The sequence below is a fragment of the Erinaceus europaeus genome, chromosome 4 (genome assembly GCF_950295315.1).
Source record: "Erinaceus europaeus chromosome 4, mEriEur2.1, whole genome shotgun sequence".
NCBI lineage: Eukaryota > Metazoa > Chordata > Mammalia > Eulipotyphla > Erinaceidae > Erinaceus > Erinaceus europaeus.
This window is the reverse complement of record NC_080165.1, coordinates 36,160,741-36,183,629: the sequence shown is the minus strand read 5'-3', so window position 1 is coordinate 36,183,629 and position 22,889 is coordinate 36,160,741. Positions and strand designations below refer to the sequence as shown.

Sequence of the window (22,889 nt, the reverse complement as noted above, 5' to 3'; positions counted from 1 at the left end):
CAATTTCTTTGAGTAGTGACTCATAATTTTCAGTATACAAGTCTTTCACTTCTTTGGTTAGGTTTACTCCTAGATATTTTATAGTTTTTTTGCTATAGAAAAAGGAACTGATTTCTGGATTTCAATTTCTTCTAACTTAGTGTTTGCATAGAGGAATGCCACTGACTTTTGAATGTTAATTTTATAGCCTGACACATTACTGTATTGCCTGATGATTTCCAAAAGCTTCTTGCTGGATTCCTTAGGTTTTTCCATGTATACTATCATGTCATCTGCAAATAAGGAGAGTTTGACTTCTTCTCTTCCAATCTGTATCCCTTTAATTCCTTGCTCCTGCCTGATTGCTATGGCAAGAACTTCCAACACTATGTTGAATAGTAATGGTGATAGTGGGCAGCCCTGTCTAGTACCTGATCTGAGGGGAAATGCTTCCAGTTTTTCACCATTGAGTATGATGTTGGCTATAGGTTTGCTATATAAAGACTCCACTATCTTCAGGAATTTTCCATCTATTCCTATTTTTTGTAGTGTTTTGATCATAAAGGGATGTTGTATTTTGTCAAAGGCTTTCTCTGCATCTTTTGATATGACCATGTGGTTTTTGGTCTTGCTTTTGTTGATGTGGTGGATCACATTGATTGATTTACATATATTAAACCAACCTTGCATGCCTGGGATAAACCCCACTTGGTCATGATGAACAATCTTTTTGATATACTGCTGTATCCGGTTGGCTAGAATTTTGTTCAATATTTTCGCATCTATGTTCATCAGAGATATTGGTCTGTACTTTTCTTTTTTGGTTGTGTCCCTGTCTGCTTTTGGTATCAGGGTGATGTTGGCTTCATAGAAGCTGGCAGGGAGTATTCCAGTGTCTTCAATCTTCTGGAAGACTTTTAAAAGTAGAGGTATTAGTTCTTCTTTGAAGGTTTTGTAGAATTCATTTGTAAAACCATCTGGTCCAGGACTTTTATTTTTGGGAAGATTTTTGATAACTGTTTCAATTTCATTAGCTGTGATGGGCCTGTTCATGTTTTCCACTTCCTATTTACTTAGTTTTGGAAGTTGGTAGGTATCTAGGAAATCGTCCATTTCTTCCAGGTTCTCTAGCTTGGTGGCATATAGTTGTTCATAGAAGCCTCGCATGATATGTTGAATTTCTGCAGTGTCTGTTGTGATTTCTCCTCTTTCATTTACTATCTGATTTATTTGGTTCTTCTCCCTTTTTTGTTTTGTGAGTCTGGCTAAAGGTTTGTCGATTTTGTTTACTCTTTCGAAGAACCAACATTTACTTTCATTGATCTTTTGTATGGTTTTCCTATTCTCAATGTTATTTATTTCTGCCCTAACTTTAGTAATTTCTGTCCTTCTGGTTGCTTTAGGATTCCTTTGTTGTTCTTCTTCTAGGTCTTTAAGATGTGCAATCAGGCTGTTTATTTGTGCCTTTTCTTGTTTCCTAATGTGTGCTTGTATAGCTATGAACTTCCCTCTTAGGACTGCTTTAGCTGTGTCCCAAATATTTTGATAGCTTGTGTCTTCATTTTCATTGAACTCTCGAAACATTTTGATTTCTTCCTTGATTTCCTCTTTGACCCAGAAGTTGTTAAGAAGTGTACTGTTGAGCTTCCACATTTTGGGACTGTTACTAATCTTTTGTTTATTGTTAAGTGTTAGTTTAATTCCACTGTGGTCTGAGAAGATGCTTGGGATGATTTCAGTGCTCTTGAATAGGCTGATGCTGTCTCTGTGGCCTAACATATGGTCTATCCTTGAGAATGATCCATGTGGATTTGAGTAAAATGTGTATTCCAGTTTTTTGGGATGAATGACTCTGAAAATGTCCAATAGTTCCAGTTTATCTATCTCTTCATTTAGCTCCCTTATGTCTTTACTGATTTTCTTCCTGGATAATCTGTCAAGTTGAGAGAGTGGGGTGTTGAAGTCCCCTACTATGATTGTGTTACTGTTAATATATTGCTGTAGCTCTTTCAGTAGAAGTTTGATATATTTAGATGGCTTCTCATTGGGTGCATAGATGTTAATAATTGTTAAGTCCTCTTGATTGACTGATCCTCTGAGCATTAAGTAGTGTCCATTCCTATCTTTTTTAATCTTATCTATTTTAAAGTCTATCATGTCAGATATGAGAATAGCTGTTCCTGCCCTTTTTTGTGGGCCATTGGCTTGAATGATAGTTTTCCATCCTTTCACTTTAAGTCTGTGTTTGTCTTGTTGTGTTAGGTGAGTTTCCTGTAGACAACATATTGTTGGGTTGTGTTTTCTGATCCATCTTCCTACTCTGTGTCTTTTAATAGGTGAATTCAGGCCATTGACATTTATTGATATCAAAGATTGAAGATATTTTAACGCCATTCTTGTAGAGTTTTAGGGTGTTTTGATATATGTCCTATTTGTGGTGGTCTGACTATTTATAGGAGACCTTTCAGAACTTCTTTCAGGGCAGGCTTGGTGATGGTTGCTTCCTTCAACTGTTGCTTGTCTGAGAAGGTTTTGATGCTTCCATCTAGTCTGAATGACAATCTAGCAGGATATAGTATTCTTGGCTGAAAGCCTTTCTCATTGAGCACTCGATAGATATCTTGCCATTCTCTTCTGGCCTGTAGTGTTTGTATGGAGAAGTCTGCTGCTAATCTTATGGGTTTTCCTTTGTAGGTGACTCTTTGTTTTTCTCTTGCAGCCTTGAGGATCCTTTCTTTATCCTTATTCCTTTCCAATCTAAGTATGACATTTCTTGGTGTCTTTAGGTCTGGATTAATTCTGTTTGGGACCCTCTGGGCTTCTTGAATCTTTATGTCTTTGGTGTTGTCTAGACTAGAGAAATTTTCAGCTATTATGGCCTGGAGAACGCTTTCTTCCTCCCCTTTCTTCCTCTGGTAAGCCAATAATATGTATATTGTTTCTTTTGAAGTCATCCCATAGGACTCTGTTGTTGTTTTCAGCATCTCTTAATCTCTTTTTGAGATCTCTTTCTTCTTTTTTAGTTGTCTCTAATTCATCCTCAATCTTGCTAATTCTGTCTTCAGCCTCATTGATTCTATTCTCTCTGCCCTCTACTGCTTTCTGGAGTTCATCTATTTTGTTGCCCTCCTCTGATACTGTTTTAGCTTGTTCAGCTAGTTGCCTTCTTAGCTCAGCGATTTCAGCTTTCAGCTCTCTAATAACCATGAGATTATTAGAATTTTCTTCCATATTCTCATTTGTTGTTCCTGCATTTCTGATTACAATTTTTTCAAATTCTTTACTCACTCCTGTTATTATTTCCTTGGCTAATGTTTGGATGTTGAACTCGTTGTTTTGTGCTTCACCCTCTGGAAGACTTTTAGCTGGACTCTTGTCCTGGTTCGAGTCTCCAATATTTTTTCTTGTTGTTTTAACCATTTTATATAAGTTAACAGTTTTTTCAATCCCTGAGTTGGAGTTCAGTGGTGTAAAAGCCTTTTTTTTTTTTTCCCCTGTAGGCTATGGGAGCCTGAGGGCTTTTAAACTATCAATAGGCTTCTTAGCTTAATCACTGACTCCTGACCAAGAGATAAAGCAGGGTGTGGCAGAGATAATCCAGTGGTTATGCAAAGAGACTTTCACAGCCCCTCAGCTATGCCACCGAGGTATAGGTCTTCTCCTGAGTTTCCCGGTTAGATCTCTGTCCCCTGGTGTCCCTCCCTGTTGCTGCTCCAGATTCTGAGGGTAGTAGCAATGGAGACTCAGAGTTGCACTTGGTGAGTCTCTGGGGAGTCCTTTCCTCCCTTCAGCTGTCCCCTTGTTGGTGGAGCAGACTGGAGGTGGTGTCTCCACTGACAAACTGTTGAACTGTTAGCAGTCACTTAATCTCTCCTTAGGCCCCTCTCTCCTCTCTGTCACCAGCCACGCGTGTTTGTACTCACGGGTGATTTACTGGGTTTCTGTGGTCATTCTAGTCCTGTCTTGTTTCGGTCCGGGTGGTCTCCTTTGGTATTCCTAGTTGATCCGGGAGAGGAGAGGAGAGGAGAGAAAGCGATCTGCTGCTCGTAGCTCCGCCTCCGGAAGTCTGTCCTCAATATTCTTACCTTTAGGTTCATGATTAGTCAATAATTTGCTCTGTTTTATATCTTACCTTTTTTTCAGCCACCAGGTTCCAGATGCCAACCAGACTTCCCAGGGCAGATGACCCCACCAATGTGTCCTGGAGCTCCAACTTCCCAGATCCCTGCCCCACTAGGTAGAGAGAGATAGGCTGGGAGTATGGATTGACCTGTTAATGCCCATGTTCAGCAGAGAAGCAATTATAGAAGCCAGACCTTCCACTTTCTTCACGCCTTAATGAACCTGGGGCCATACTCCCAGAGGGTTAAAGAATAGGAAAGCTTTCAGTGGAGGGAATGGGATATGGAGTTCCGGTGATGGGAATTGTACTCCTCTTAGCTTATTGTCTTGTCAAGAGTTTCCATTTTATAAATAAAAATAAAAAAGAAAGTATACCTTAAATACAATAACAAGAAAGAGTCACTACAGTGAAGAAACATGGAATAAAACTACTTTAATTAATTGACTGAAGTTCATACTATCAGTAGTGAGCCAAACTGGCAGCAATTGCCCTGATAAGAAGCACTAAAGACACAAATATCATTGTGTATCTCTACCAGAGAAATGCAGCCTATCAATCACAAGGAAATATGTCATAAAGTCATGCTGAGGAGTTTGGGTTATTTTATAAGATAACTGTAATATACTCCTAAAGTTCTGATATTCAAGTAAAGAAAGATTAAGGAACTTTTCTAGATTGAAGGAGACTAAAGGGATGTGAGAAGTTTAGAGGCCCTGGTTCCCCACCTGCAGGGGACCTCTCATCTTCCCCTCCTGTTTCCATTTCTCTCTGCCCTATCTAACAACAACAATATCAGTAATAACAATAATAATAACCATGACAACGATAAAACACAAGCAACAAAAGAAAAAAAAAAGCCTCCAGGAGCTATGGAGTTGTGGTGCAGGCACTGAGCCCCAGTGATAACCGTGGAGGCAAAAAAAAAAAAAAGATGTGAGAAATAAATGCATTCCATGATCCTGGGTTGGGTCCTTTTGTTAAAAGAGGTATTAAAATAACTATTAAAATGTTAATAAATGGTGTGGTACCAAAAAAATCAAGTGATCCCATCCATAAGTGGTCAGAGGATATGAACAGAACATTCACTCCAGAGGAGATCCAAAAGGCTAACAAACATATGAAAAACTGCTCCAGGTCACTGATTGTCAAGACAACATTGAGATACCACCTCACCCCTGTGAGAATGGCATACATCAAAAAGGACAGCAGCAACAAATGCTGGAGAGGCTGTGGGGACAAAGGAACCCTTTTGTACTGCTGGTGGGAATGTAAATTGGTCCAACCTCTGTGGAGAGCAGTCTGGAGAACTCTCAAAAGGCTAGACATGGACCTTCCATATGACCCAGTAATTCCTCTCCTGGGGATATACCCCAAGGACTCCATAACACCCAACCAAAAAGACGTGTGTACTCGTATGTTCATAGCAGCACAATTCATAATAGCTAAAACCTGGAAGCAACCCAGGTGCCCAACAACAGATGAGTGACTGAGAAAGCTGTGGTATATATATACACAATGGAATACTATGCAGCTACTAAGAACAATGAACTCAACTTCTCTGACCCATCTTGGTCAGAGCTAGAAGGAATTATGTTAAGTGAGCTAAGTCAGAAAGATAAAGATGAGTATGGGATGATCCCACTCATCAACAGAAGTTGAGAAAGAAGATCAGAAAGGGAAACTAAAAGCAGGATCTGACTAAATTGAAAGTAGGGCACCAAAGTAAAAACCCTGTGGTGAGGGGGAGGGTGGACATGAGGCTTCCTCGGCTGGTGGGGGGTGGGTGTGGGGTTGGGTGGGTGGGATGGGACACAATCTTTTAATGATGGGAATGGTATTTATGTACACACCTATTAAATTGTAGTCATATAAATCACTAATTAATATGAGAGGGGGAAAATTGATTCTATGTCTAACAAAGGGACTTTTCAAAGTTAACCCAATTACCAAATAATGTGATGATAACAGTAACTATCCACTGTCTTCTTGAACCCTAAGACAGCAGGAACCTCACATTTCCACTATAGAGCCTAAACTTCCCCCAGTCCTGGGACCCTAAGATAGGGTCCACTTTCCCATATACTTCTCCCAGTTCTTATCAAATAATATTACATCCACTGATCACAGCCTAATCAACGCAAGCAGTGCCACCCCAGCATGCTTCACTACAGACTGTGTCCTTCAGGTGTGGAACGACAGCCCTTCAGCTTCATTACTCGGGTGAGACCTTTCCTTTCATAGCATTCTGTAATTCCATCCCAGGTGGTTCACTTTCTAACAAAGTCCCAAAACCTAGATATAGACCAGGTTCCAGGAGGGAGATAGAGCATATGTTCACACGTATCCATAAACTAGGGCAAATATATACCTGAAAGCAGAAGTACACTAGGGTTTGCAGTGAGTACCCTCCCCCCAACACTTCCTCTCCACTATTCCAAGCTTTGGGTCCATGATTGCTCAACAATTTGTTTGGCTTTGTATATTAACTCTCTTTTCAGCCACCAGGTTCCAGATGCCATCAGGATGCCGGCCAGGCTTCCCTGGACTGAAGACCCCACCAATGTGTCCTGGAGCTCTGCTTCCCCAGAGACCCACCCTACTAGGGAAAGAGAGAGGCAGACTGGGAGTATGGATTGACCAAACAGTCAACGTCCATGTTAAGTGGGGAAGCAATTACAGAAACCAGACCTCCCACCTTCTGCAACCCACAATGACCCTGGGTCCATCCTCCCAGAGGGAAAGCTATTGGGGAGGGGATGGGATATGGAGATTGAGTGATGGGAATTGTGTGGAGTTGTACCCCCCCAATCCTATGATTTTGTTAATGTCTCCTTTCTTAAATAAATAAATAAATAATAAAAAGAAAAAAAGAAAAAATAGTGTGAATTAGATAGTAATAACATATAAATGTAAATTTCATAATTTTGATGATTAGATTATAATTATAGAAATATGGCCTTATTTGTAGGAAATGCACTAAATTATTCAGGTATAAAAGAAAATAGCTCAACTAATTCAGAAAATAAACTTATTTTTACTAGTATTATAAGTTTGAAGTCATGATGAAACTAAAAATGTCAAATAGACTTCTGGCAATTCTCATGCCTAGCAAATTCTCCTCAGCCTTAAAAATGTACTAAAGAAGATAGGCATCTTATTCAAAATAAAACCAAGTGCCCCTTCCTCTATGGCCATACTCATTCTAAAGGAAGCACAGATGCTAATTTTTTATGCATATCCCACTGGTCTTCCTTTTTGGTCAGAACAGCAAACTTATGTAATTACTTCAGTGGAACATACAGTCCCAAAGGTTTTAGTGGAGAGCATACAGCATCTTTAGTTTTTCATCTGAGACACTCAATAAAATTTTAAAATATAAATAGTCTTTTATTACTTTGGACTAGTCCTTTAGGAGTCTGAAGATGATCAGACTCCTGGTGTTGAAGCATAACAGCAATTTCAGGATGGCCTCACGACTAGGTTGTATATGAATTTAACTGGAAACTTGGCACCGTGTTTCAATTCAACACAAGTTGAAGATCAAAGTGAGGCCAGTGTTGTAGATGTAAATAATACATTTGTTTGGTGGGAAATTATTTTTTCCTCATAGCAATATATTTGGAACATTTATTTGCAATTTCAGAAGCAAAATACAAGGCAAACTCAAGAAAAGAGATCACCAGCCAGCTTCCAAAATTAAAACTGATTTTCAGAAGAAAAAAGGAGTAAAAGGAAAAGAACTGAAATAGAAGTAAGTATTGACAGTATTTCTTTATGTGTACTTTAAGAGGAAGCAAGTAGTCATCTAATTATTTTCTAACAACAGCTTTTTCTTACCTTTACTCTCTTAACCATAAAAATGTAGAGGGGCCGGGTGGTGGCACACCTGGTTGAGCGCACATGTTACAATGCACAAGGACCTAGGTTCGAGCCCCTGGTCCTCACCTGCAGGGGGAAAGCTTTGCAAGTGGTGAAGCAGGGCTGCAGGTGTCTCTCTGTCATTCCCACTCACTATTCCCCCCTTCCCTCTCAATTTCTGGCTACCTCTATCCAATAAATAAATAAAGATAATAAAAAATATAAATGTCAGTCATATTTATGATATTAATGTTTATGTTTTCTTTAGATGTATCTAAGAAAAAGGAGGGCAGTAGAAACAATAACACAAGGACTAGAATATCACTTCTAACACCTAGTTGATGGTGTGAAGAAGAATATAATTATAGAGTAGAATTCACATAGACAAAATGAAATATTAAAAAATCCATGTGTGGACCAGTAAGGTAGTGAGGTTGAACAGTGTACACAGCCCAAGTTCAAGTTCAGTCCCGCACTGAGGGAAACTTTGGTATTGTGATATATGAAATTTCTGTTTGTTTAAGATTTAACTAAATCAAGCAAAAATGAACTCAGGTTCTCATTTTGATATTAGTCAAGTCTGTTGACTTTATTGGATGCCATTATTCTTATCTGTAAATATGGATTACTATGGCAGTTTCTTCATATTATTTCAGTTCCAAAGGTTAGTTGACATAATTATTTATTTTAAATATTTATTCTTTTATTTATTTATTTTTGTTTACTGGATAGAGGCAGGGAGAAATTGAGAGGGGAGATAGAGGAGAGAGAAAGAGACACCCAAGGCACTACTTCTGCTCAAATATTTCCCCACTGAAGATAGAAACAGAGGGCTTGAGCCTGGGCCTTTGCAAGTACACTCTGTGGAGTGTACCACAACCTGGCCCCCAAATAGACCATCTTAAGCTTCTTAAATTTATCATTAAGTTATGCTTCTTTGTGATCAGTGACTGTAATCATAAATAAATGTGAAATAAAATGAGCCATTTAGCAAAATGAATTGTTTTCATAATCTTTACAATAGACTGGATATCGCCTTAATTTGTGCCCTTATAGATTTGTTATCTTAACTCTTTTTAAGTTTGAAAATTTCTGAAAGTTCTTATGTATATTAGAGACATATACATACACACAAATATTTTAAGATGTATTTATGCACATATAGGTGGTATTGGCAATTGAACAGCAGTGATTTGATAAGATTGCAGATATCTACCTGTCTAGTAGATCTAATCACTGTGAGAGCCTATAGAAATTTCAGACTTACTTGGTACCCAAATTAAATTTATTATCTCCACCAACCCTATATTCTTTTTTCCTTCTGAGTTCCTAATTCATTAGTCTTCTGTGAAATGGCCAGATACAAAGAAGGTATAAAAAGTCATATACTTAAAGGTCCTTCTTCACCTTTGTCATGACAAAGGATGACATTTGTCATCTGATAAATCTCCCAATGTTACAGATTATTTCTCTCCAGCATATTGTCCACCTATACACTTCTCTTGGTTACAGTTTCTACAATAGAGCAATTAATCATTCTTTTTTCATCTAGATTACTGCAACCACCTCATGATAGACTCCCAATTTTCCGGTTTCACTTGTCCAACTCACTACTGCCAAAATAAGTTCTAAATTCCTAATTACAGTCATGTATACTTTTAAATCACTCAGTTTTTTGTATTATTTATTTTATATGAAAATAAAAATTAATGAATGTGATTCATAAGAATTTACTACCTCTACAGTCTGAATGAATATCACCCACTCAATACCTTCCACAACACCACATTATTTCAACTTATCTTATATTCCAAGTTCTCTTATTGCTTCTAGTTCTCTTCTATTAAAGTTTTTTGTTTATTGTTGTTGTTGTTATTATTACTATGAATCCGTTGCTCCCAATGGCCATTTTTTCTCCTTTCGTTTTTTTTTTTTCTGTTTTATTAGATAAGACAGAAAAACTTAGAGAGAAGGGTGAGATAGAGAGTTAGAGAGAAAGACACCTGCAGACCTGTTTCACTGTTTGTGAAGCATTGCCCTTATAACTGGGAATTAGGGGTTCGAACTCAGGTCTTTTCACATTGCAAAATGCACACTCATTTGAGTGTGCCACTGTCCTGGCCTCCTAAAATTCTTATCTGAGATACCATTATTACTAAAAATAACACAAGGTTAATCCCATTGGGCTTCAAATAACACCCCACCTATATATGTATATTTTACAATCACATGCTATACCATTCTCCATTGTAGTTGTCTTACTATACTCTTTTAAAAAAATTATTAGTGATAATGATTAACAAGATTGTAAGAAAAAAGAAGTACAATTTCATACAGTTCCCACCACCAGAGTTCCGTGTCACATTCCCACTATTGGAAGCTTCCCTGTTCTTTGTCCCTCTGGGAGTATGGACCAAAATTCTTTATGAGATGCAGAAGGTGGAAGGTCTGGCTTCTGTAATTGCTTCTCCACTGGACATGGGTGTTGGCAGGTTTATCCATACTCCCAGCCTGTTTCTATCTTTCTCTAGTGGTGTAGGGCTCTGGAGAGGTGAGGTTCTGGGACACATTGGTGAGGTCTTCTGCCTAGGGAAGTCAGGTTGGCATCATGGTAGCATCTGCAACTTGGTGGCTGAAAAGCGGTAAGATATAAAGCAGGACAAATTATTTAATACATAGGACTCTAAAGGTAGGAAGAGAGCAGATGAAACTATACTGATCTATCATCCCAACAAAGGCAAGGTTCATTTGTACATTGTCATATTACATCTTGATCTTAGCACTGTGTCAAATATTTTTCGACAGCAATGTTTTTTACTTTTTTTCCAAAATTTCATTCTGTGTAAGTAAGACACATGCACTTACTAAGCTGCTAGAGGTTTTTGAATAAAGAGTATACTGGAAAAGTCAAGTGGTGGTACACCTTGTTGAGTGCACATGTTATAATGTGCAAGGACCTGGGTTTGAGCCTCTAGTCTCCACCTGCCAGGGGAAAGCTTTGAAAGTGGTGGAGCAGGGCTGCAGGTGTCTCTCTGTCTACCTCTCTATCATCCCCCATCCTTGTTGATATCTGGTTGTCTCTATCCAGTAAATAAATAAAGATAAAATAAAAAATTTAAAGAGTATACTGGAAAAGATAAGTGAAAATATAAATAGGGGAAGGTTATTGATGAACTCAAATTTTTTTTCAAATACAAGTAATTTTATGTTCAGTGAGATAGATTTTTTTTTAAAAAAGGGCAAATAAGACTGTTAAAGTGTAGATATAGTCAGATAGAAGAACTTTTAAAAATTAACATTTCATTCTTTTCTCTACTTCTAGTAACTAGAAGTCAAGGGGGTCGGGTGGTAGCACAGCCGGTTAAGCGCACATGGCACGAAGCGTAACGACCGGCATAAGGATACTGGTTCAAGCCCCTAGCTACCCACCTGCACTGGGGAGTCACTTCACGAGTGGGGAAGCAAGTCTGCAAATGTCTATTTTTCTCTCCCTCTCTCTGTCTTCCCTCCTCTCTCCATTTCTCTCTGTCCAATCCAACAACAATGATAGCAATAATAACAACAATAATAATCACAACAACGATAAAATACAAGGGCAACGATAAAATACAAGGGCAAGGGAAAAATAGCCTCCAGAAGCAGTAGATTCTTGGTACAGGCACTAAGTCCCAGCAATAACTCTGGAGGCAAAATAAATAAATAAATAAATAGAAATAAAAAACAATTTACTTAGGAGATGAATTCACAACTCCATTTCATCTCTTGATGAAGCTGGTAAATCACAAATAACACAATGTAATATCCTTTAAAACCCAGCAGTTTTGTTTTGGTTGTTTTAGATATAGATATTTAGATATAAGTAGAAATAGAAGAAGAAAAGAAAAGATACAATATGGCACCAAACCTTCCCCAAGTGCTGTAGGGACTGGGCTCAAATCTATGTTATGCACATGACAAAGAAGGTATCTTCCCAGATGAGCCATCTCACTAGTATACATAGCAGTTTTGTTTTTTTTAAGTTATACCTAATCAGGAGCACTAAGAAGGAATATAACTTTGGGGATAAAAATACATCTTTGAATAAATGATACCATTAGGCAAAAGAAATAACATTTCAGAAGTTAACTTATTTAAAGAGATATAGTTAATGTTTTATTATTTTACTGAACAGGTAAGCACTTCTGTGACTATAACTTGCCTAAGACTACAAAACTACATGCTAGGCTAAAGCTTTCAAATTAACTGATCTTACTAAAGAGGACTTACCCAAGGCAGTAGGCTGGGGCTGTGGGAGAGTACTTACCCATTATTCTTTGCCTCCTTGTTGAGCACAGGCAAGATGGAGACAGATTAATGTTGGGACAGCATCTTCCAACCTCTTGGATAACATCCGTCAGTACATTATATTCCATGTCTCCAATTTCAAAATCTTTATCTATCTATATTGCACATATATACAATATTTATGTTCGAGAATGTATATATACATATATACTATATGTACATATACAAGGGTTTATATATATCCCTATATATGCATGTATTATATGTTCTGAATTATATATTAGATATACTATAGATTATACAATATAAATCATAAAATATGCTAATCTTATTTTATTGATATATGTAGTATACATATACAATCATAAATATATAGTTATTTTAATAGTTCTAAACACACATTTATATCTTGATTCCTTGATTAATTTTAGTATTTGTTGATGGTGCTGTAACTGATATTGCTAGTTTTATCGCTATTAACATTCTTTCACTGTCATTTTTATGTTATATACAGACTTCTGTATTTTTTACACTCCATTTACACTGTATCCTATCTCTCTTGCTTTTCTTTTATCCTTCCTTTTATAATAACCCTCTCAGATATTTTAATAAAAACTCATGCTTAGCCAAAATTAACCATAGTTAGGTGGTTCTTTTTGTTTGTGTGTATGTTTATTTGTCTTGTCTTGGTTTGGTTTGGTTTATGGTTATGTGGGGGACTTGCTATCTCCCCCACACCCTTAATTTTTATTTAATTTAATTAATTTTTTCACTCTTAATTTTTAAGCACTCATTAGATAAAAGAAAATCAGATTAGAGAAATTGGCTTTTCATTGAGATGAGAAAAAAATTATGATTTTTTTCCCCATGGACAACTTCAAAGAAATGCTAGAAAAATTATAACATAGTTATGGAATTGTTATGCAATTCATAGAAATTTTAAACAAACTAAATTCTCAAAATGTAAATCTGAGTAAATAAATTTAGAATATAAAAGTTATAAACACTCTGTGATTTAGGATTGTTAAATTATAGATATATACACATTCACAGGGTAGACTAAAAGTAAATAAATTAGTATTATAATCATAATTATAGGGTATAGCTAATTTTTTATTTTCTGTACAGTTTAAATATGCAAACAGAAATGAAAGAAGCCTATAAAAAGATATTCCTAAAATGTATCACCTATATACAGAATACTGATGTTTAATGTGATTATTTTGCATGATCACTTGTTATTACCTTTGGCTCGATCAGTTCTTTAGTCTGCTTTATTATGAACATGGTGTGTTCTTAATCTGCTTCATTGAAGGCATGTACTGAATATCTGCTATCATGAGCAACCAGAGCTGCCAGGAATACTTCATCTTGTTGGGTTTCTCAGACAGACCATGGCTAGAGCAGATTCTCTTTGTGTTCGTTCTCATCTTCTACCTTGTGACATTGGTGGGCAACATCATCATTATCTTGGTTTCCTGCCTGGATCCTAGTCTCCACACACCCATGTACTTCTTCCTCACCAACTTGTCATTCCTAGATCTATGTTTTACCACCAGTTCCATACCTCAGTTGCTTTACAATCTAGGTGGCTCAGATAAGACTATCAGTTACACTGGATGTGCCATTCAGCTCTTTATGTTCTTGGGGCTGGGAGGCACAGAATGTGTTCTCTTGGCAGTCATGGCTTATGACCGCTTCATAGCAATCTGCAAACCCCTCCACTATTCTGTCATTATGCACACTCAACTCTGTTGGAAGTTGGTGTCTGTGGCCTGGGGAGTTGGGCTCCTCAACTCCCTAGTTATGTCTCCAGTGACAATGAAGCTACCAAGATGTGATAAATGCAGGGTGAAGCATTTTCTCTGTGAAATGCCAGCTCTGATAAAAATAGCTTGTGTGGACACAGTAGCTATTGAGAGCACTGTTTTTATTTTATCAGTAATAATTGTTCTGGTGCCACTGTCACTTATCCTTATTTCCTATAGTTACATTGCCTTAGCGGTGCTGAGGATCAAATCTGCCTCTGGAAGAAGGAAAGCTTTTAATACATGTGGGTCCCATCTCACTGTGGTATCCTTGTTTTATGGAAATATTATCTATATGTATATGCAACCAGGAAATAATTCATCCCAGGACCAAGGGAAATTCCTTACCCTTTTCTACAACTTGGTGACACCCATGTTGAACCCTCTCATCTATACACTGAGAAACAAGGATGTAAAGGGTGCACTGAAGAGACTTGTGTCTAGAAAATAAGATGAAAGTTATTATTTTTTTGCTTCCTTTACATAGTGAATAGAAATAAGTAATTCTTGTAGTAGAATTTGAAATTTCAGTTAAATATTCTAACCTGCTTAAGGAAAAAAAAACAGGGATGGGGTTTGGGAATATTATTGTAAAGTATCAAATATGGTGTTGATGAAATCATAGGTAAAATTTGTCTTATATATTATTTTACATCTACACTTCAGATTTCTCCTCCTTATGTGTCAACCACATCTATTTAAATTTCAACAAAACCATGAATTGATACTTCAGTGCTATGAATTGACTGACAGAAGTTATGCCCCAATAAAATTAAGGATGATATTCTTAGTTATTGATATTTTACATGATTCTCGTTTCTATCATGGGATTGTGTCCATGGATTATGAAACTTTTTATACTATATGAAACTAATTATATCCATAATATTAATATACATATTAATATACATTAATATTATGACATTTATTATACTATTTTTGTTTTCTGATATCTGTAACCTTATTACTATTCTTTAATATATATTTTTTTATTTTTATTTATTTATTCATTTATTTTTACCAGAGCACTGCTCAGCTCTGGTTTATTGTGATGTTGGAGAATGAGACTGGGAGCTCATTGATTCAGGCATGAAGGCTATTTGCATAACCATTATGCTCTCTCCCCAACCCTCTTCAAATTTTATTATCTGGAAACTGCTACCATTTCACAAGGGGTCCACTGTCTGTCTTCCTCTGCAAGTAGAAATTGGGAAGGACACAAACAAAGGAAAAATTTGACTCAAGCAAGGTTTTGATAGTCTTCATGTTTAGGCATAACGGGGTGAAAGCCTTGAAGAGAGCCCAAGAAGCTCTCCCACTCAAAGTTGGGGTTTAGATTTATAAGAATAAAAGGGAAAGGGAGTTTTGGAAAGACGCAGTGTGCTGCTAAGGGAAAAGGGACCCTGCCATAAGACCATCTCTTGGGAATCAGTGACCAATATGTAGCGTGGCCTGTTAAACTGTTAGAAACAATTTTAAGGCAATACTACTGTATTAGTAGAAAGGAGAGTAGAAAGGAAAGAGAAAAGAGTAGAATTCTTATTTGAAGAGATAATAGTAGAGAATATCAGGAGTCAGAAGGTAGCGCAGTGGGTTAAGCGCATGTCGCACAAAGCGCAAGGATGTGAAATATTTGTAGACCAAAAAATATAAAAAACTGTTAAGAGAAATAGTAGAAAGTACAAAAATGAAAAAAGAAAAAAACTCCACTCTTATGGATTGATAGAAGCATCATTAAAATGATAATCCTACCTAAAGTATATACTTATTCAACTCAATCACTATAAAAATTTCACACATTCATTATGGAAACACGGCAAAAATTACTGAAATTTGCTTGGCACCATAAAAGATGTTGACTTGTCAAAGCACCCCTGTGAAAAAGAAATGAGTAGAGGAATCACATTCTTTGTCTTTAAAGTACACTACAAAACTATAGTAATAAATGTCATATTATTGTATATTGAATAATGTATACACACAGGTCAATGGAATAGAATTGAGAGTCCAGAAATAAATTCTCATACATATGGAGAGTTTATCTATATCAAAAGAGTTAAAAACGTAAAATGGATAAAGTCTCTTCACCAACTGAGAAAGCTGGCCACCTACATGTAAAATAATGCACTAAAGTTAACACAAAGTGGGTCAAAGATTTGGATGTTGAACCTGAATCTATAAAACACACTAGTAAAGATGAAAACAGGCTGGGGGTTTAGATCAACTTGCCAACGCCCATGTCCATCAGAGAAACAATTACAGAAGCCAGACCTTCCACCTTCTGTACCCATAATGATCCTGGGTCCATACTCCCAGAGGGAATATTGACTAGGAAAGCTTCCAATGGAGGGGATGGGATGTGGAACTTTGATGGTGGGAATTATGTGGAATTGTATCCTTCTAATCCTATGGTCTTGTCGATAATTATTAAATAAATAAATAAATGAATAAATAAAACACACTGAAGAAAACATAGGCAAAACACTCCATGGTATTGGTTTCAGGGGTTGGGAAGTAGTACACCCAGTAGAGCCCATATATTACCATACCTAGTTCCAGATTTAAACCCCTGGTTAAAGGGATTAAATTTCACATGTGGTAGAACAATGCTATAGGTGTCTCTCTTTCTCTTTTTCTTTTCCTTCTTTTTCTTTCTTTCTTTCTCCCTTTCTTTCTTCCTTATTTTTCCCTCTTTCTTTCTTGGGAGGAATTAATGTTTTACAGTTGGTAGTAAAATACAGTAGTTGGTACATGTGTAACATTTTTTGGTTGTCCACATAACATTAACCCCCACCTAGGTACTCCTCTATCATCATGTTCTAGGACCTGAACAGTCACCCCATCCCACCACAGAGTCTTTTACTTCACTGAAATACACCAAATCCAATCCAAGTTCTGCTTTGTATTTTCCCTTCCATTCTTATTTTTCAACTTCTATCTATGAGTGGGATCACCCCATATTCATCCTTTTCTTTCTGGCTTATCTCACTTAAGATGATTCCTTCAAGCTCAATTCAAGGTGAGGTGAGGAAGGTGAATTCACCTTTCTCTCCTTTGTTCTCCCCCTCTTCTTCTCTATTTCTGTAAAACAACAAAAAAGACAAATGGGAGCTGTGAAATCTTTATGAAGGCACAGAGCCTGAGTGATAACTTAAAATATAAGAAATGAAAAATGATTAAAGCATAAGATATTGGCTTCTGATAGATATTCATAGACTCAAAGCTCCCCAATAAGAGGGGAAAAAGCAGATGAAATCACATCAAGTTAAAAAAAATTCTTCAGAGCAAAGGAAACTATCACCAAATATAAAAAATTCATCATACTAAATGGGAGAATATATGCACACAGCAGGTATATGATAAACAGTTGTGTTATAAGACATACCAAACTTCACACAATTCAACAATAAATATATGACAACCCCCAAGTGAGAGTAGTTTAGCTGACATTTCAAGAGTGTATGAAGAAGATATACAGATAGCAAACAGACACATGGAAACTATCAGGTTTTGGTTAAAGTAATCTAAGGAGGTACAAAGCTAACTCATGTTCATGGAATGGAAAGTTAATATCACCTGGAAGAGTGCTCATTTTACCATGTATGAGTACCTGGATTTGACCCCTTCCTGATACAACAAAGGAGCACCATGCATGACAAATAGAATGGCATCTCTCCTTCTCTTCCATTTTTCTCACTCCCCTCTTTCCCACTCCACCTGTATCTTAAAATTACAAAATTAAAAAGTCTTCTGGAAGATAGAGGGTTTGCATAGGTGTGAAGTTATACCATATAGAGAAAGTCCATATAGATTATATGCAATCCTTATCAAGTCCACAATCATAGTAGGGGACTTCAACACCATACTCTCTCAACATGACAAATAATCTAGGCAGAAAATCAATAAAGAAATGAGGGAGCTAAATGAGGAGGTAGATAAACTGGAACTATTGCATATTTTTAGAGTCATTCATCCCAAGAAACTGGAATACACATTTTACTCAAGTCTACATGGGTCATTCTCAAGGATAGACCATATGTTAGGTCACAAAGACAGCATGAGCAAATTCAAGAGCATTGAAATCATCCCAAGCATCTGCTCAGACCACAGTGAAATTAAACTAACACTTAACAGTCAACAAAAGATTAGTAAAAGTCCCAAAATGTGGAAGCTCAACAGTACACTACTTAACAACTACTGGGTCAAAGAGGAAATACAGGAAGAAATCAAAATGTTTCAAGAGTCCAATGAAAATGAAGACACAAGCTATCAAAATATTGGGACACAGCTAAGGCAATACTGAGAAGGAAGTTCATAGCCATAGAAGCACATATTAGGAAACAAGAAAAAGTACAAATAAACAACCTGATTGCACACCTTAAAGACCTAGAAGAAGAAGAAGAGCAAAGGAACCCTAAAGCAACCAGAAGGACAGAAATCACTAAAGTTAGGGCAGAAATCAATAACATTGAAAATAAGAAAACCATACAAAAGATCAACAAAAGTAAATGTTGGTTCTTTGAAAGAGTGAACAAAATCGACAAACTTTTAGCCAGACTCACAAAACAAAAAAAGGAGAAGAACCAAATAAATTGGATCATAAATGAAAGAGGAGATATCACAACAGACACCGTAGAAATTCAACATATTATGTGAGACTTCTATGAACAACTATATGCCACCAAGCTAGAGAATGTCTAGATACCTACAAACTTCCAAAATTAAGTAAAGAGGAAGTGGATAACATGAACAGGTCTATCACAGCTAATGAAATTGAAACAGTTATCAAAAACCTTCCCAAAAATAAAAGTCCTGGACCAGATTGTTTTACAAATGAATTCTACAAAATCTTCAAGGAAGAGTTAATACCTCTACTTATGAAAGTCTTCCAGAGGACTGAAGACACTGAAATACTCCCTTCCAGCTTCTATGAAGCCGACATCATTCTGATACCAAAAGCAGAGACACAACCAATAAAGAAAACTACAGACCAAGATCTCTGATGAACATAGATGCTAAAATGTTGAACAAAATCCTAGCCAACCAGATACAGGAGTATATTAAAAAGATTGTTGATCATGACCAAGTGGGGTTTATCCCAGGGATGCAAAGTTGGTTTAATATATCTAAATCAATCAACACAATGCACCACATCAATAAATGCATGACTTAGAAACACCTGTTTATATCAATAGATTCAGAGAAAGCCTTTGACAAAATCCAACTTCCCTCTATAATCAAAACACTACAAAAAATGGGAATAGATGGAAAATTTCTCAAAATAGTGGAGTCTATATATAGCAAACCTATAGCCAACATCTTACTCATTGGTCAAAAACTGAAAGCATTTCCCTCAGATCGGGTACTAGACAGGGCTGCCAACTATCACCATTACTATTCAACATAGTGTTGGAAGTTCTTCCCATAGCAACCAGGCAGGAACAAGGAATTAAAGGGATACAGAGTGGAAGAAAAGTCAAACTCTCCCTATTTTCAGATGTCATAATAGTATACATAGAAAAACCTAAAGAGTCACATCAAATCAGTGGGGTTTACAGTCAACAATATTTATATAACTTCCCCATATTTGGCAGCTACTCTCTTCCCTGATCCAGCTTTCTGGTCCTTTTTCCAGCCATGATATCATCTTCCCAGACAATAACTTGGATCTACCTCCATACCAGAAGTCAGGCTCATGGAAAAAAATAACTACTATAGTCATGGGCTCTTTGGAATATAACTAAAATAGGCCTACTAACTATCTACAAAACAGAGATCCCCCCAACTCAACATCACAACTATTCCAGCCTTTAGGTTCATGATTAGTCAACAATTTGTTTGGCTCTATATGTTAACTCTTTTTTCAGCCACTAGGTTCCAAATGCTAAGATGATGCCAACCTGACTTCCCTGGGCAGTTGAGCCCACCAATGTGTCCTGGAGCCCCACTTTCCAAGAGCCCTGCCACACTAGAGAAAGAGAGAGACAAGCTGGGAGTATGGATAGACTTGCCTTCACCCATGTTCAGTGGGGAAGCAATCACAGAAGCCAAACCTTCCACCATCTGCAACCCATAATAACCTTGGGTCCATACTCCCAGAGGAATAAAGAATAGGAAAGATATCAGGGAGGGGACAAGATACAAAGTTCTGGTTGTGCGAACTGTGTGCGAACCTCTTATCCTATCATTTTTGTCAGTGTTTCCTTTTTTATTAATAAAAATTAAATTAACACTATACAGCTATCAAGAACAATGAACCTACCTTCTCTGACTCATCTTGGACAGAGCTAGAAGGAATTATGTTAAGTGAGCTAAGTCAGAAAGATAAAGATGAGTATGGAATGGTCCCACTCATCAACAGAAGTTGAGAAAGAAGATCAGAAAGGGAAACTAAAAGCAGGATCTGACTAAACTGAAAGTAGGGCACCAAAGTAAAAACCTTGTGGTGAGGGGTAGACATGCAGCTTCCTGGGCCAGTGGGGGGTGTGGGGTGCGGGGTGGGGTTGGGTGGATGGGATGGGACACAGTCTTTTGGTGGTGGGAATGGTGTTGATGTACACTCCTAGTAAAGTGTAGTCATATAAATCACTAGTTAATTAATACGAGAGGGGGAGAATTAATTGTATGTCTCGAAGTTTTTAAAACACAGAGTCTTTTTAATAGGCTGTGTATTTGATATGCGGACTCTCTCAAAAGCCTAGACCAAGTAGATCAGAAGCAACCAATAGCACAGCTATATACAAGATACTGGGTACTGTACAGCAAACCCTAACAAAAGGACTTTTCAAAGTTAACCCAATTACCAAATAATGTGATGATAACATTAACTATCCATTGTCTTTTTGAGCCCTAAGACAGCAGGAACTTCACATCTCCATTATAGAGCCTATATTTCCCCCAGTCCTGGAACCTTAGCATAGGGCCCACTTTCCCACATGCCTCTCCCAATCCATATCAAATAATATTGCATCTGCCGATCGCAACCTAATCAACGCAACGATTGCCACCTCAACATGCTTCAGCTCAGACTGTGTCCAGAGACTTCACGTGTGGAATGACAACCCTTCAGATTCATTACTCGGGTGAGACCTTTCCTTTCATAATATTCTCTAATTCCATCCCATGTGGTTCACTTTCTAATAAAGTCACAAAATCTATATATAGACCAGGTTCTGTGAGAGAGAGCATATGTTCACACGTATCCATAAACAAGTGCAAAATATATACCTGAAAGCAGAAGTACACTAGAGTTTGCAGTGAGCACCACCCCCCAACACTTCCTCTCCACTATTCCAACCTTTGGGTCCATGATTGCTCAGCAATTTGTTTGGCTTTGTATGTTAACTCTCTTTTCAGCCACCAGGTTCCAGATGCCATCAGGATGCTAGCCAGGCTTCCCTGGACTGAAGACCCCACCAATGTGTCCTGGAGCTCTGCTTCCCCAGGGACCCACCCTACTAGGGAAAGAGAGAGGCAGACTGGGAGTATGGACTGACCAGTCAACGCCCTTGTTCAGCGGGGAAGCAATTACAGAAGCCAGACCTCCCACCTTCTGCAACCCACAATGACCCTGGGTCCATGCTCCCAGAGGGATAGAGAATGGGAAAGCTATCAGGGGAGGGGATGGGATATGGAGATTGGGTGGTGGGAATTATGTGAAGTTATACCCCTCCAATCCTATGGTTTTGTTAATTTATCCTTTCTTAAATAAAAAATAAATTAAAAAATTAAATTACAAAAAGAAAGCTGTCAAAACCATTCAATGGGTTCAAGAAGGTTTCTTCAACTGATGGTGCTAGGAATATTGGACATATAGAAAAGTGAAACTACTTGCTTGCTTCATTTATTGACTCAATGCAAACTATTGTGCACCTTTGCTTTAAGGTATATATTTTGTCCTAATTTGTGGATACACATGTACATTTGCCCTATCTCATGGGGCCTGGTTTATATCTAGGTTTTGAGGCTTTGTTAGGAAGTGACTACCCTCAATCAATGTCATTCACCACGTCAATAAAAACAAAGCCAAAAACCACATGATTATCTCAATAGATACAGAGAAAGCCTTTGAAAAAATCCAACACCCATTCATGCTCAAAACTCTACAAAAAATGGGAATAGATGGGAAATTCCTCAAGATAGTGGAATCTATATATAGCAAACTAACAGCCAACATCATACTCAATGGACAGAAGCTGAAATCATTCCCCCTCAGATCAGGGACTAGACGGGGCTGTCTATTATCACCATTATTCTTCAACATAGTATTGGAAGTTCTTGCCATAGCAATCAGGCAAGAGAAAGAAATCAAAGGAATACAGATTGGAAGGGAAGAAGTCAAGCTCTGACTATTTGCAGATGATATGTTAGTATACATAGAAAAACCTAAAGAATCCAGCAGAAAACTACTGGAAGTTATTAGGCAACATAGCAAGGTGTCAGGCTACAAAATCAATGTACAAAAATCAGTGGCATTTCTTTATGCAAACATTAAATCTGAAGAAGAAGACATCCAGAAATCACTCCCATTTACTGTTTCAGCTAAATCAATCAAATACCTATGAATAAAGTTGACCAAAGAAGTGAAAGACTTGTATACTGAAAACTATCAGTCGCTACTCAAGGAAATAGAAACTGATACCAAGAAATGGAAAAATATCCCATGCTCATGGATTGGAAGAATAAATATCATCAAAATGAATTCTCCCAAGAGCCATATACAAATTTAATGCAATACCCATCAAAGTTCCACCAAGCTTCTTTAAGAGAATAGAACAAACACTACAATCATTTATCTGGAACCTGAAAACACCTAGAATTGCCAAAACCATCTTGAG

General features: G+C 37.3%; 1 protein-coding gene across 1 annotated transcript; it reads left to right on the top strand.

The window, feature by feature from the left end:
* The first annotated feature begins 13,582 nt into the window (after positions 1 to 13,582).
* LOC103123919 (olfactory receptor 2W3-like) lies at positions 13,583 to 22,400 on the top strand. The gene is made up of 2 exons (XM_060190883.1): positions 13,583 to 14,488; positions 22,374 to 22,400. The coding sequence occupies exons 1-2, from the start codon at positions 13,583 to 13,585 to the stop codon at positions 22,398 to 22,400; spliced, it is 933 nt and encodes a 310-aa protein (XP_060046866.1).
* Positions 22,401 to 22,889: the final 489 nt, after the last annotated feature.

What these genes read in the sequence shown, in the direction of transcription:
- LOC103123919 (XM_060190883.1), top strand. Translation starts at nt 13,583, where the DNA reads ATGAGCAACCAGAGCTGCCAGGAATACTTCATCTTGTTGGGTTTCTCA. An exon ending in AGGGTGCACTGAAGAGACTT is followed by an intron (nt 14,489 to 22,373) that starts GTGTCTAGAAAA and finishes AAAGGAATACAG; the next exon opens with ATTGGAAGGGAAGAAGTCAA.